Source organism: Ambystoma mexicanum, chromosome 10 (assembly GCF_040938575.1).
Source record: "Ambystoma mexicanum isolate Mex_15411 chromosome 10, UKY_AmexF1_1, whole genome shotgun sequence".
NCBI classification, from domain to species: domain Eukaryota; kingdom Metazoa; phylum Chordata; class Amphibia; order Caudata; family Ambystomatidae; genus Ambystoma; species Ambystoma mexicanum.
Window position 1 is genome coordinate 58,889,178 of NC_090932.1, and position 15,586 is coordinate 58,904,763.

The 15,586-nt window shown below is 52.7% G+C and overlaps 1 protein-coding gene across 3 annotated transcripts in view; it reads left to right on the plus strand.

Annotated features, from left to right (window-relative positions):
* TFRC (transferrin receptor) overlaps positions 1–15,586 on the plus strand; it is an 858,836-nt gene that overhangs the window by 800,413 nt on the left and 42,837 nt on the right. For all 3 annotated transcript variants that reach the window (XM_069617499.1, XM_069617501.1, XM_069617500.1), the window contains exon 18: positions 2,148–2,288. In XM_069617499.1, coding sequence (XP_069473600.1) covers positions 2,148–2,288 — 141 coding nt within the window. The remainder of the gene's footprint in view (positions 1–2,147; positions 2,289–15,586) is intronic.

Here is a 15,586-nt window from a genome sequence, read left to right on the forward strand (position 1 = left end):
AGTCCTATCTGGCAGTCTAGTCAAAGCAGGTGCGCCCCTGCTCCTCCAGAACCATGAAGGACCACATAACACACTTGCTCCAGTCTTGGCCGATTTCCGCAATCACTCTTTTGCCACTCGAACCTTCCCCTCCTCCCTTGTGTACCCCCTCCTTCGAAGTCCTTTGCCGATCCTTCCTCTCCGGCAAACATTCCTCTCCAGCAAACATTCCTCTCCAGCAAACTACCGCCCTATCTCCATCACTCCTTTCCTGGGCAAGCTCCTGGAAAAGCTGGCCATCTCCAAGCTTAATCTACTTACAGAATCTGTTTGTCTCCATGACTGGCAGTCTGGCTTCAGAGCATCCAGACGCACAGAAACTGCTCTCCTGAACACCAGTGAAGACGTGCATTCTAATCTAGACTCTAACCTTCCTTCTGTCCCCATTCTCCTTGATCTATCCTCTGGTTTCGACACGGTCAACCACGCCATCCTGCTCAATCGTCTCCGTGACAACCTGGGTATCTCTTGTCAGGCCCTAGGCTGGGTGACCTTTGTCTCAGATCGACCCTCCCAGGTCCAATTTGGGTACTTCCTCTCTTCTCTCTCTACTTGTGGTGTTCCCCAGGCATCTAACCTCTCTCCCTGGCTCTTTAACCACCGCCTGGCACCTCTGGCCCACCACATCTCTACGATCTGTTGTAACTTTCAGTGTTATGCGGATGACACTCTGCTCTCCTTCAGGCTCCCCTCAGCATCTTCTGCTCCTCCTCATACCTGACTGTCTGCAATTCAGGAATGGTGTGCCTCAAACGATCTCTTCCTTAACGTCAGTAATAATGAGATCCCTCCTCCTCATTGGGACACCTGCTCCCGCCTTCCCACCATGGGCCCTTTACCTGCACTTTCCTGTGAGGCTAAGAACCTTGGTGTCCTCTTCGACTCCACCCTCTCATTATCTCCTCACATCTGACGCACATCTCGAAGTCCCACTATCTGCAGCACCTCCTCAGATGTATTCTTCCTTTTCTCACTTTCCCCCAGAAGCTCACTGTCACCAGAGCCCTGGTTCTCTCTAGGCTGGACAACTGCAACATCTTTAGATGTTTCTAAATCTGCCTGTCTTTACTCTTCGCCCTTTACAACTGATCCAGAACAGGACTGAGACTTGTCCTTGGCGTCAAGCCCAGCGATCGTAGCTCCAGCACTGAAACCTCTCCACTGGCTGCAAGGATCAAGTTAAAGACCCTCTGCATCGCCCACAAGGCTTTCTGGGGCCGGGGACCACACTACATCCAACTTTCTCTTAAGCATCTTCCTTCGAGTGCCCTCTGCTCATCCACTGCCTAATCTGAGGGTGAGATGCTTCTCCACGCAGAGAATGGGAGGTAGACCTCTGTCCTCTGCTTGGGCCTACCTCTGGGACAGCCTCCCCGCCCCTCTCAAACTTGAGTAGGACCATAAGGATCTGGAAGCAACTCAAGACCTTCCTTTTCGCTTCTGCTTTCTCTCCCCTTTTCTTTTACTGATGCCGCCGTCTGCTACGCAAGTTGGTTACCTGGCCACCCACTGAACTTACGGGACCAGGCTCCGGCACGACCATTTGCCCTTGCACTGCCTCGGACTCCCAAGCACTTGGGGACAGTATCTGCAATCCTACAGTCTCCAGACACCCTGCTCTTATGAGCCACCTCCCTGGCATCACTTATGCGTTCGTTTGCACTCCCCTCTGGCACTTATGCCCCTCCCCCCTGCACTTGCATGATCTGGATGACACAAGGCCTAGTAAGAGTGTTGTTTTCTCCTCCTTCTGTCCTCCCTTCCTAGTCTTGTCACACCTAGAAACACTTTTGCACAGGCGCGTTATAAAAGGCTCATCATATCTTAAATCTGCTCACCCAATTATTTCCTCCATCTAAGCACAATCTTGATCCAGTGCAGGTACACTTCCAGATGATCTCGCCCAAATAAGGATACCACAGTGCGCCTTTTCCCCTTCACGCTACTCTATCCTGATTTTTTTTTTTTTTTTTTTTTTTTTTTTCTCTCTCCTGTGCCTGATCAGTGAATTTGTGAAATGTGATGTTCTCATGATCTGATTAAGATTGTACTCGTATGCCTTCTTGGAATGGAATACTAAGTGTAACTGTTCCTTCTCTTGTCTTTAGGGCATGGGGCTCAACCTGAAGTGGATCTTTTCGGCACGTGGAGATTTTACTAGGGCAACAGCTTCATTGAAGAAGGACTTTGAGAATTCTGACCTAAACGACAAGGTTGTCTGTAGAGAAATGAATGATCGTGCCATGAAAGTAAGGCTCCTTCCTGTTGCCTGTATTTAGTATCTATTGCTGGTGTGCCTCTGGCTTTACATTTGAAGCAGTGTTGCTGTAGATGGGGTTGCCTGTAAATGTGGCCGTGGTTTTAATATTGGCCAGGACATTGGGGAGCATCTCACAAGAGCTGCTGTATGTAGGGGATGTGGGGAAAGGTTAAGAGGTATTATGTAAACCAGGCTGTGATGGCCGTTAATTGCATCAAGTTAGTGGAACAGTACTAGACTGCAGTAAGTAGATTGAATTTTGCATGGTTAAATTAAAAAATTTCAACGAAGACGCAGGGAGGTGTACTGAGTGTCCTGAATTGCAGAATTTTTTTTGTTCCAATACCAACCCAGGTTCCAACTCAATCAATTTAGTCTCGATTTGTTTCTCGGCAGCCTGGGAAGACATTTGGGATGTAGGGAAATGTTCCATTGTTCATCAGTTAAGAGAAAGTGCTTGAATGCCTGGCCGTTCCATTTGCTTGTACATGATCACCCCACCAGGCATAAGTTTAAGTGCTCTGGTGGTTAAGTGTCGTCAGCTCAGCATGGACACAGCTTTATGATCTATGACTGGTTCATAAACAGTTCGTTTGATGATGGGCTGCACAAGGTTAATGTGACTGAGTAGTCCCAAAGTACTGGCTATGCTGTCAAATTATCTGTATGGTTCAAATACTTTGAAGGGTATTGTTCACGGTTGTGTACATAGTGCTCAAACAACGGAAAATGGCAAGTGCACATTACATAAATTCATTTTTGTTCTATCGCAAGTAGAAACCTACAATGCTACTTGGAGCTATTAAGATCTTTAAAGGAATGGGGCAAGGACAACTCTACAGTAAAGGGGTGGGCAGGGAGGAGTAGGGAAACATTTAAATTCTTTTTTGGTGGTCTTTGATCACAATATAAATGTGTAATTTGCTACTTGTATCTGTCACCCCCCTACAATCGCTTTCCTCCCTGTCTTGTTTGCAATTCTGCATGTAGTGGGGTGCCAGCACTCTAATTCTGTTAGGTTGGCCCCTGTAAATTGCATGCTTTCACAATATTTAGAAATGGTGGTGCTATGGGAAAGCACTAGAGCTGTGCAAAGTAGTTGAAGTTCTCCTACCACCCGAATTTTGGGTCATTAGTTTCCACAAACCTTCAAAACATCTGCTGTTAAGGTTATGGTTCACCCATGTGTGCCCTGCACAAGACGGCAGGCATCTCCTGTGCCCATCAGGGTCCTATAACTAAATCCATTACCCTAGGGGAGCCTGCGTTTTGAACTTTTTAGCACGGTGTGTTCTTGCTTAAATAACACAAAGCTTTAAATTGTAAAATTAAGCGTAAAACCAACATTTTACCTATATGGGACTGGAAGGAGAAATTGTGTAAGCCATAAGGTCATTTTTTGGTCCCCTGGGATGGGAGGAGAAAACTATTGGGGAGATTTGTGGAGGGCAGAAGGGAGTCTGGGGCAGCTTGGAGGGTACTTTGGGGGCTGGCTTTGACCAAATGTTTTGCGCCCCTGATGGGGACTCCACCAGAAGTCATTCTGAGTGTGTAAGGACTTTGCTTTATAGGAACTTGCCAGCGATGCTCTGAGCAGTCACGTCAATGACTTCTAGTGGTAGGCTTTTAAAACCTATTAGAAGTTACACTTATAGATGTAGTGAAAGATGGATGTTGCAATGACAAACCATCTCCCAGGCTGCATAGCTTGGCTGGCTTTAAACCTTTTTTTGCCGCTGAAAAAGCATGCGGGTGTGGCATCTCCACCCCCCCCCTTCGAGACACCGCCCTCTGGTGGCTCAACCTCAGTCCCTTTTTCCGCACAGACTGTGTTGGACCAGGCAGCTAGGCGCTGAAACCTTTTTCAGCTTTCTGCATGCTCCCTTCAAGCTCCCTTAAGGTTTTTGTTCTTCACCTCCCTTTGCTGCCCCAAGTGCATGTCGGCTGCAGGATGCTTCATGAGATGCGCATCCTGCAATTGCTCATTCCCGGCATCGGACCCGCATGCGCTCTGTCTTGAGTGCCTGCGGCCCGACCACCGCTGGGAAGCGTGTGTGGCTTGCAGCACTCTTAGACCCTGAGCCTTGAAGAATCGTCTTGCCGATGAAAACCACATCGCTTGTTGTTGGGAAAGATTTCTGTTACTGAACCTTTCCTTCCATTTTAATGGACCCCCAAACTTTTTGCTTTTATTTTTGATCCTGGCCTGTACCTTTTTACAGTGAAGTGAAGCCTTAAGCTTTTGCTAATATTTTATGGGGAGGGAAACTGACATGTCCTTCAGGCTGTCAGTACTGGGAAACATTGTTTCCCTTGTCTTGCGACTGTTACCACAAGTGATAAGCTTCTAGAAGTAGTAACTTTTTGATAATTCTACAATGCATCTTACAATGCAGTGCAATGGGGTATATGTTTTGTTTTCCCTAAACTAGCATTCTGGGAATTTTTGGTTACTCTAAGTGGGCTAAATGGACAAGCTGGTGGCAGCAGTGACTTTTTACAATTCTTTTGGTGCTTTTTGTTTTAGCCTTACCACATTTACAGCGTTTGGTTACCTGTGGCTAGTGCCCAAACATGACCGTGCCGCATGGTTTTTCGCTTGTCCTTAGGCCATCTTGTTAGCCTTCTTCCTGGCCTTTGAGGCAGGGAAAATCCTTGTATGGACTTCCATTGCCCGGGAAAGCAGTAGCTTTTGGCGGGCTACTGGAGCCTTGAAGTATGTGTGTGTTTGCTAGCAGGATGTCGGGTGGGACTGTCTGGTCCCAATCCACATACTGGTTTGTGTCTGAGTGGTATGCATGAATGTTCCCGCCAGTGATCCTGATTGGACCACTGCTGGGGTGTGGCTAGTCCTGCTTTTGGCTAGTGGGAATTTAGGCTCTTACCTGGCTTTTAGGACAAGATGACCCATGCACCCATTCTTGAGAGATCCTGGAGTAACCTGAAGGAGCCAAGACACCTGTCCAGCTGTGAGACCTGTGAAGAGACGGGAGACTCGTCTGAGGAGGCCTGACGACCAACTTCTGTGGCTGTCCTGCGCTTGATCTTCAGCAGTCCTACGAAGGAGCTGCGACCGTTGGAGTGGATGGAATATTCATTCCTGACATCTGCTCAGTACCCTGTGAAGAAGAGCCTTAGGAAGTGTCTTGGGACTGTCCTGTGGCTGGCCAGCTCGGCTACCATGCTGCTGACGTTGCTGTTCCGAGTTGCGACCTGAAACTTAAGGGATCCTTGGCTTGTCCTACAAGACTTACCTCCATGCAATTTTGGAGTCATTGCTTCAAGGGGACCCGAGATTGGAGGGAAAGGCTGACCACGACAATTGAGGCCCTTAGCGGTGCCATGCTGACCACCATCCAAAAAAGCTTACCTGAGTCAAGTCCTGAGAGGGGTCCTGCATTGTGTTTTCTGCATTCTTCATCCGAGAGTCCTTGCACCAGCGAGACTCCGATTGGAGATCAGCTAGAAACTGCAACCCCTGCGAATAAAGGACTGAGGCTGACGGGGGGGGGGGGGGGAGCAAGCTCAGACCTCTCATGATGCCTACCCCCAGGGAACCAGACCAGGTCCAGCAACCCCGGAAGCAGGCATCAAGGTGTTATGAGCAAGCCCAAAAGCCCCTGTTAGGGGCTGTTTGGTTGCGGTCCTGGCGCCTATGGTGCCAGGCTCCTATGGATAGTCTTACCTGATGCAGACCATGCTGCAGAGCTCCAAGCCAAATGAGGCTTGGAAGGGACTATTTTACCTAGGGACTATTTTTTTACTCGGGTGGGGCTGGGGAAGAATACTCACCTGGGACTACTTTGGAGACTATTTAAACCACGCCCGAAGAGCAGCACACGCTTCGCGTTATTCTGCATCCAGCAGCGTAACGCTCACCGTGTCTACAAGCCTGCATCCAGTCTTCTGCCACGCCCGCCTCGAGTCTGCAGCTCCTAGAAAAAGGGAGGAACAGAAGGAGAAAGGTTAGAATAAGAGCAAACCTTCGATTCTTACCTGGATTCCGGATCCACCGAACCTTCGAACTGAAAGAAAGAAGCATTTACGCGCGCCGCCTCGCCTGCTGCAGCGCCGCGCTGAACTCACCGGCCCTCGGAGCATCCTCACGATCCACTGCATCCTTCTGCACGTTCCGCCGCATTCTGGCACCTAAAGGGAACACAAGAACAGTAAAGGTGAGCCAAGGAAATGAACAGGCAATAGTAACTACCCCCATAGACTTACCTGATTACCGCCGGGGGTACTGTTCCTCTTCACGGGTTGGCGCAGTCTCCATGGCATCCTCGCCGCACCCTGGCCCCTAAGGAACAAAAGGACAAGGTGAGACAACGGGGCAGTAAGGGGAACTCTCCTCACCGCAATAGACTTACCTAATTTTACCGCCGGATGCATAATTCCTCGAACTTCATATTTTCTCGCCACACCTGAAATAGGGAACAGGCAGCTTACATTCTGGCCTTATTTTAGTGAACTGTGTAGGATAAGCCAAATCCTTACCTGAACTTCGTCAGCTACCACGAGGAACTCTTCGCTGGGGTCAAGCTGCAAACTGCAAGGAATCGGACAAGAGTGAAAGTCAGACATGTGAACTCTTACGAACTACATATTTTTCAGTCATTATTCTGGAAATCACCGATTCCTTCGAGCCAGTGAAGCAACTGGATATCAACGCGCCCCTGCGCTCGTTGCAGGATGGAGAGCTCCTCTTTTCAAACCATCAGAAGGATATTCCTACGGGCCAAGCAAACGAAGCTAGGTGGGCCAGTCCAGTCCGTCATCTCTGCCCTACGCATCACATTGGTGGAGACCGCAGCTGTCCAGTCCAGATCGACGCCTCTGTGGGAGCCAGGTGAGCGTAACAAGACCTTCCATTGGCCTGCCAAGTCCTGGGAAGAATCGGAGTACGGGGGTAAGTTGCAGTGGTTCTTACCTGCCCCTAAACTCTCCTTAAAAAAAAATTCTCAACTTTTACAAAACTTTTCCTATGCTTTGGTTTTACCATAGCTTGCTGCCACAAGCATTCTAAAAGTTGGGGCACTTCTATTAGTTTAAATACATTGTCCTCTAACCCTTGGAACTTGTCACTGGGGGGGACAGAACCTTTTTCACTAGAAAAAACCTTCCCCTTTAAATTTAGAGGGGCGCGGCCCTGGGAGCATGCACTCGTCTGACTCCGCCCACCGGCGCCAGTCCCCTTTTCCACATCGACCGGAAGGGGCCAATTTCACCAGCGCTCCTGGGTTTGGCTTCGGCCATGTAATAACATGCGCTCTTCCCCAGATATTTCTTCTGTCTTTTCTATCAGGTACTTGGTCCTCCGACACCACGCTCCTCCCCGGCGCATGCGGGCTTCAGCAGGTGGCCAGGGCGAGGGGCTCTTCCCTACATCCGATCGCCACGCTCTTTGCCTCTGCTGCCTTGCCCCGACCACGGCTGGGAAGGCTGTTCCGCGTGCGATGCATTGACTCCACATGCACTAGAGAACAGGCTAGCTCGGTGGAGGGAGCTCTTCCAGAAGTCACCGCCGGAGGACCTCAAGGACTTTGTGAAAGATCGTTGGAGGCCAAAGACAAGGCCTCTATTTACCATCGCACACCGTAAGGGCGTCTCCTTCCCAAGGAAGCGCTCCGAGCGGGAGAAACCTCTCGGGTTATCGCACCTGCACACGTACCGAGGCTAGTCCAGCTACCGGCCTTACGACCGAGGGGTCTCCGGATCCTTCCGTTATCAGTGCTGAGGGACTGCAAGGTTCTTTTACCGAGGTTACACCCGAGGGGCAATGCCCTAGCACCGGCATTATTTCCGAGGGGACACCTATAAGCAGCACTACCAGCAGTACTGCCGAGGGTGATACGCCTTCCAGGCCCCGTCTAGAGCTGCAGGGTATGTCTCATGTTCCAACACCAAGGGTCTTGGGTGAGGTTGGGCCCAGTGAGCCAGGCACCACGACTCGAGCACGTGGCAGACAGCTCTTCCCAAAATGTAGCCATGTTTTCTCCAGCATGGGGTCTGGCATGGATTCACATGCTCATGAATATTCCCCGTCGTCAGGCTGGGAATCCTCGGTAAAGAAAAATCAGTATCAGTTTCGTTTCTGATCTGTCTTTCCTAGTAGTAACCAATCACTGATCCCTGCGTCATACTGACCACAGCCAATGACTGCCATCTCCCTAAGCCCCGCCTCTGGCAGCCATCTTCAGATTTTTACCGCACGTTCAAGTGTTGGGAGTCCTCGTGCTTAGCTCTCAAGCTTTTGCTGCGTTTTCGCGCTTTTTCAGGTGAATTTTCACATTTTTCGGTTAATCGAGCCTCAAGCTCCACCGTTTCTACTCCCGTTAACGGGTACTCGTTGCAGGATTTTCCTACGCCCCTCAAGGGTGAAGATTTCGTCGAATCAACCTTTTGGAGGATTCCAGAAGATTTGCGGCCTACTTCGAGATGGCCTAGGACGCAAGTTTGTCACCCGGACCCAAGCTGTTTCACAGCTGCCCTGGATGCGGGCTGCAGAATGTGTTTGAGGACTAGCATTAATGATGCCTCTACTGTCTTCAGCTGGTTGAAGAAGGGCTCAACGGGTGAGAAGAAGAAAGGGTCCGAGCGGGCTTCTAAGTCCTGTGCGGGCGCCCCGGCGACAGGGGCCCAACACCAGGCCAAGCGCTGTGAGTCCGCTGGCTCCGGGAGCGCCGAAAGGTCGGGCTCTTCGCTCGCCAGGCAGGGCGCACCTTCCCCGGCACCGTCAACCACGAGACAGCGCTCCAGTTCAGGGAAGAGGAAGTCCGAGACCCCGGGTAAGCTTCGGGAGAAGCCCCGTCCGATCTTGGGAGAGGGGGAGCGAGGCGTCGCCCCTCCCCCTAAGGAAAAGGCCCGGGACGCACCTAAGGTGGTGAAGGCCCCTACCCAGCAGGCAAAGGCCCCTATCGAGGCGATCGCGGTGACTCTGGCCAAGCCGGAAGAGACCCCGCCAGCGGAGACTGGCTCCGGGACTAGTTTCCCTGCTGCCAAGGAGTCCTCTTTTCAGCCCATCGTCATGGCCACCATGATGGAAGAAGCGAGGGGGGGGGGGGGGGCACGGTAGCCGCCTCGAGCTCGAAGTCAGCCTCGGAGGAGGAACTGACCGAGGCCGTGAGGAATCTCGAAGTCCAATTCGAGAAGGTTCGATCCCGTAAGGAAGATCCTCGGGAGATAACCGAGGAAGACGACGATGGCGAGGAAGAGCAGCCTTACCTTCCGGCGCAGCCGGAACCTAGGCCTCAGGCTAGCTCGGCGGCCATTTTGTCTGCAATCCAGTCCTTATGCTCTGAGATGAGGACGAAATTACCACAGCCCAGGCCGGAGGACCCGCAACCTGGCCCGTCGGGAAGTCCTCAGAACAAACGACAGAGGACCCAACCCTCTCCTCCACTCGCCCCCCTAAGGCCTACAGTTCCCTCCTCATCCTCCCACGAGTCGGGAGATGGCGGTGCGGTGGGCTCGACGACGGGTTCTGACAGGTTCTGAGGGCGACGACGACGGAACGGGTCTCCCGTGGCACGGTCCTCTCCGCCCGACGAGATTGGCTCATTCCACGCCATGATCGCCAGGGCGTCCGAATTGTTCCAGCTCTGCCCGGAGGAGCAGAAAAAGGAAGGTTTCCTCTATCAGCGCCGGGAGGCCAAGAGGAAGACTGTCATTGCGGTGCCTCTAATCGATGACCTCTGGGAGGAGGGCCTATCGGTACTCAAGAACCCCTCCACGGTACCAGCCAAACGGGACCGGTATGAGAAGAAGTACCGGGTCCCTGAGACCGCTCCCCTGTGCCTCAGGGCCCAGCCAACGCCAGACTCGGTCGTCTCGGCGGCAGCGAAGAAGAAAGCGGCGGGGTCGGGAGCCTCAAAGTCGAATTCCCCTCCGGACGGCGAGGGTAGGAAGTTGGACGCCATGGGGCGACTGGTCATTTCGTTGGCGGCGACAACGAGCAAAGCGGCCAACGCCCTGGCGATCGTGGCCCGTTACGATAGGGAGCTTTTGGTTTAAGCTGGCCCCCATATTGGACTTCCTACCGGACGATAAGAGGTCCGAGGCCCTGGAAATACTTCAAGAAGGCGAGGTGGTGTCGGACCACGCCATAACGGTGGCAACCGATATTGCCGATACCGGGTTCCGCCAGCTGGGCAACGGAGTTTGCCTACGACGACGGGGTTGGCTCCGGGCGACCGACTTACGTCAGGACGTCCAGACCAGGGTGTTGGACATGCCGTTCGACGGCAGAAACTTGTTCGGGAAGGCGGTGGACGAATCCCTCCAAGCCATAAAGACGGACACGGAGACGGCCTGCGCCCTAGGAGCCCTTCAGCAACGACAGCCCTTTCGGAGCTCCGGAGGCAGACAGGGGGCCTCCAAGGGATCCAGCGGTGGCTCGTCGTCCTACCGCCAGGCGGCACGCTCCTCGTCTCAGAAGGCCTACAGGGGTCGCGGCAATCAGGGAGCGCCTCGTCGGCAAGGTGGCCAGGGCAGCAAGGACACCACCTCCAAGCAGGACTGAACCGGCCGTGGCCTCGGGGCCCCCACCGTAGCACCCCGCTGGGAGGCCGGCTGACGAATTTTGTCGGCGTGTGTAAGTCCATCTCCACCGACCGTTGGGTGCTGGATACCCTGGCAAGAGGACACTCTCGAATTCCTGAAGAAGTGCCCTCACGTTCCACCTGTGGCCAGGAAAATCACGTCCCGCAACTGCTGTTGGAAGTACGGGCGATGCTCAGGAAAGGCGCCTTCGAGCTCGTCCCGATGAGGCTCCGGGGTGTACTCAAGGTACTTCCTCGTCAGGAAGAAGACGGGCGGCTGGCGCCCCATCCTGGACCTTCGTCGTTTGAACAAATACATCAGGTCACAAAAGTTCAGGATGGTTACCCTCCAGCATGTGCTGGGACAGCTGGAGGAAGGCGACTTTCTATCGTCGTTGGACCTGGAGGATGCATACTTCCACGTTCCCATCCTCAAAGGTCACTGAAAGTTCCTCAGGTTCGTCGTCCAGGGACGCCACTACCAATTCAGAGCACTGCCGTTCGGATTGAAGTCGGCCCCCAGGGTCTTTATCAAGTGCCTAGCACCTGTGGCGGTGCGGCTGCGCCTGCAGGGGATTCACATCTACCCCTACCTGGACGACTGGCTCATCCGCTCAAGGACGAGGGAACTCGCTGTCGAACACACTGCGAGGACCGTCCAGCTACTCAGACCTGGGATTCGCCATAAATTACCCAAAGTCCCACCTGGTGCTGTCGCAGGTGGCCCTGTTTCTGGGAGCGAAGCTCGATACAGTGAGGCGCCTGGCGGCACCGTCGGAAGAACGGACGAAGACCATTCTGGGCAAAGTGCAGCACCTGCTAGACACGGACGTGGCCAGGGTGAGGTCCATCAAGTCCTTCCTGGGGATGATGTCCTCTTGCATCTACCTGGTGCGCCTCTGCAGACTACGGATGCGCACTCTTCAAGAATTTCTCGACGCCCGTTGGATGCAGGCAACGGGCACCTTCGAAGACAGGGTCCCCCTCAACGAGGTGTTCCGGCGGGCGATTCAGTGGTGGGGCGTTCGAGCGCACCTCACGGCGGGCAAGGACTTTCAGACTCCGGCGTACCAGGAGACGGTGACGACGGACGCCTCCCTGGAAGGTTGGGGCGCCCACACCGGAGATCTCCATGCAAGAGGCCTCTGGCTCCCGGAATAGAAGCTCCTGCACATCAATATCCTGGAACTCCGAGCCGTGTTCTGGGCTCTCAAATCGTTCCTCCCGTCGCTCAAGGGCAAGGTGGTGCGGATCTTCACGGACAACACCACGAAAATGTTTTACATTCGGAAGCAGGGAGGCCCCAGATCCCCAGCCCTATCCAAGGAGGCACGGGATCTGTGGCACTGGGCGGTCACCCAGGGGGATGTTCCTGGTTCCCTTCCACCTGGCAGGAGAAAGAAACATGATCGCTGACTCGCTCAGCAGGGAGCTGCGCGCTTGTCACGAGTGGGAACTGCGCCAGGATCAGGTGGATCAACTCTTCCGACGATGGGGCAAACCCCAAATCGACCTGTTCGCTACAGCGACAAACTCGGAGGTTTGCCAGCAGGTTTCCCCAGCCGAGAAGCATAGGCGATGCGTTCTCGTTCCGCTGGGACGGCCTATACCTGTATGCGTTCCCTCCGTTGCCGTTGCTGCTTCGACTCATCAACCAAATCAAGAGGTCCCGGTGCAGGATGATCCTCGTCGCACCGGCGTGGCCGGGGCACATCTGGTTCCCGGACCTTCTGGACTTGTCAACGTCCCCTCCCATCAAGCTGTCGGCGGACGCGGATCTTCTCTCCAGAGAAGGGGGCGCCATCTTCCACCACGACCCGGCATCGCTGAACCTGCAGGCTTGGCTCCTGCAGCGCTAGAGTTTGGAGGGTACGATATACCGGCCGACTGCAGAGAGGTTCTTGCAAAGGCCAGGGCGTCCCCGACTCTCAAATGCTACGGTCACAAGTGGAAGAGGTTCTCTATCTGGTGCCGAGCACAGAAGATCAACCCCCTACGGATTACGGCCCCTCAAGTGCTGCCGTACCTGCTATCGCTGGCAAAGGCTGGGCTAGCCCATGCCTCCATTAAGATTCATCTGGCAGCGATCTCCAGATATATCAGAACCACAGGACGGACGTCCCTGTGGTCCCATCGACTGGTAAAAGTTTATGAAAGGACTGTTCCGGTCGTTCCCGCCGGTGAAGGCCCCGGCGTGGGAACTTAACGTGGTGCTGACCAGGCTCATGGGGCCCCATTCGAGCCGATGCATTCCGCACCAATGAAGTTTGTGTCGTGGAAGACTGCATTCCTGGTGGCCATTACCTCCGCACGACGAGTGGGAGAGATCCAGTCCCTATCCTGCAAAGCACTGTACTTGACTTTCCATGCCTCGAGGGTGGTGCTTAGGACGCACCCCTCCTTTATGCCCAAGGTGCCGTCGGACTTCCATCTTAACGAGCCCCTGGTGTTACCTGTTTTCTTCCCATCTCCTTCGTCGCCGGCCGAGAGGACTTTGCACTCGCTGGATGTGGCTAGAGCGCTGAAGTTCTACGTGGACCGCACAAAGAGTTTTCGGAGGAAATCACAGCTATTCGTGAACTTTGGACCTGTGAATCAAGGGAAGGCTCTCTCGAAGTCTTCTATTTCCAGATGGCTCTCCGGCTGCATCATGCACTGCCACCGGTTGGCTAACCAACCGCTGCCAGGCCGTCCGAGAGCCCATTCGACCAGAGCGATCGCTGCTACTACGGCGTTCCTATCTGGTGTGCCCCTGCTGGACATCTGCAGGGCTGCTACGTAGAGGTCGACGCACACCTTCACGAGATTCTACTGCGTCGATCGGGATTCCAGGGAGGAGTCCAGGGTCGGCCAAGCAGTGCTGCGCAACCGGTTCGCTTAAGGTGTGCCTGGTGAGGAGGTAAGAGATGCTTAATGTTGAGTTTTTTGTATTGCTTAATGTTGAGCCTTTTGCCACCTCCCGTGGTTGTGCATGTGTGTACTGCTATGTATTCTTATATTCATGAGCATGTGAATCCATGCCAGACCCCATGCTGGAGAAGGAACAAGTTACTTACCTGTAACTGTTCTCCAGCATGGGTCTGACATGGATTCACATGCGAACCCTCCCGCCTACCCCTCTGCGGCTCTTCACTTGGTCATACTGCCACTTCACGTGCTACCAAATCTGAAGATGGCTGCCAGAGGCGGGGCTTCGGGAGATGGCATTCATTGGCTGTGGTCAGTATGGACGACGGGGAATATTCATGAGCATGTGAATCCATGCCAGACCCATGCTGGAGAACAACAGTCACAGGTAAGTAACTTGTTCCTTCCTTTGCCTGTAAACTGGCCCATTTAGTTGTGTACACTCTTGGAAGATGGTGGCAGCAAGCAACTGGTGAGTTTTCCACAAACGCTTTGGTGTGACAAACCAATGCTTGTATATTGTATTTGCTAGCAGGGGAATATGGAATAGGAGGAAGCCCTGAGGCCAGGGTAGCCCAGACAAAGTCTGGAGTTTCAATATGGTATCTGGGATTCATAGCGGAATCCATATCTTTTGTTTGCCTGGGAAAGTGTTGCAACCCCCGATGTTTGCAACCTTTCAAACATTTGAGAGCCACTCATTCTTCTGATTAGAGGCTAAGTTTACTCACAATTTCCAATATTCTTATATGAAAGGAGAATCTGAACCAGAGTACAACCTGTGAAATCTGTTTCGACAACCTGACTAAGAACATGCTGAAGGCCAAATGTTGCTTAGATCTGCAGATGCCAACTTTCCCAGCTGGCGAGGGAACTGTGGCCAGTTACCACCCAGTGGAACCAGTAAGGTTTTAACTAGTTGGGCAGTCAAGATCTAGCAAAAAGGTCCATGACCTTGTTAGGGAGAATTCTCTGTTAAGGCTAATTTCCCAAACCTAGTGAGTCCCTTTGCTGGATTTTTGGGGTTTATTTATTTCTCCTGCTAAGAGTGAGACTTTTTTTCCCACTCTTAGGCATGATTTGAGAATCTCCTTTGACTTTGTAATGTGTTTTATGGGCTATGGGGTCTTTTACTCCATAGGGCTATGGGGTCTTTTACTCCATAGGGCTTCATGTGTTTTTGGTACATGTTACACAGCACCCTCAGTGCAGTAACACAGGGGTGTCTGTGACCCCCAAACATGGACTCCATACCCTGGTGCCCGACTACTGTCTCCCAGGGCATGTAATGTCACCATTGACTTTACTGTCTTAAATTGTGAACAGAACCAGTACATATTGTGGAAGTACTGGTAGGGGTAATTCGATTGCCCCTGGGTCTGTTTTTCAAGGGGGCACTGTCCAGTCCCCCCTTGTCGAGTTTCTGGCTGGTGGCAGTGGTTACCACGCAAAATATTCCACAGGAATATTTCCTATGGGATTTTCCCTTTCATTTTAAACGCACCACTTTTTTTGGTGCAATGTTAAAGATACCGCCGGGTTATTTATTTAATATTTATTCCCCGGTTGGGTCTTTTTGCCAGGACTCGGTTTTAAAATGGCGTTTGTGTTCGCCTCTGTAACTCCAACCCAAGTCAAGCCTTTTGTTCCACTTTTGGCGGGCTTCTACACAGAAGCCTCCAAAAGTGGTGCCACTCTGTCTGGGTCTACAGGATGTGTGGGAGGGGGGAAATAGGCACCCTGGACTGAGTTGCCTTGGCAACTCAAGTCGCACTCTTGTGTGATTGGCCCAGTGGTGAGCCGCCCGGCTCACCACTTAGCATGTTTGAGTGACAGCTAG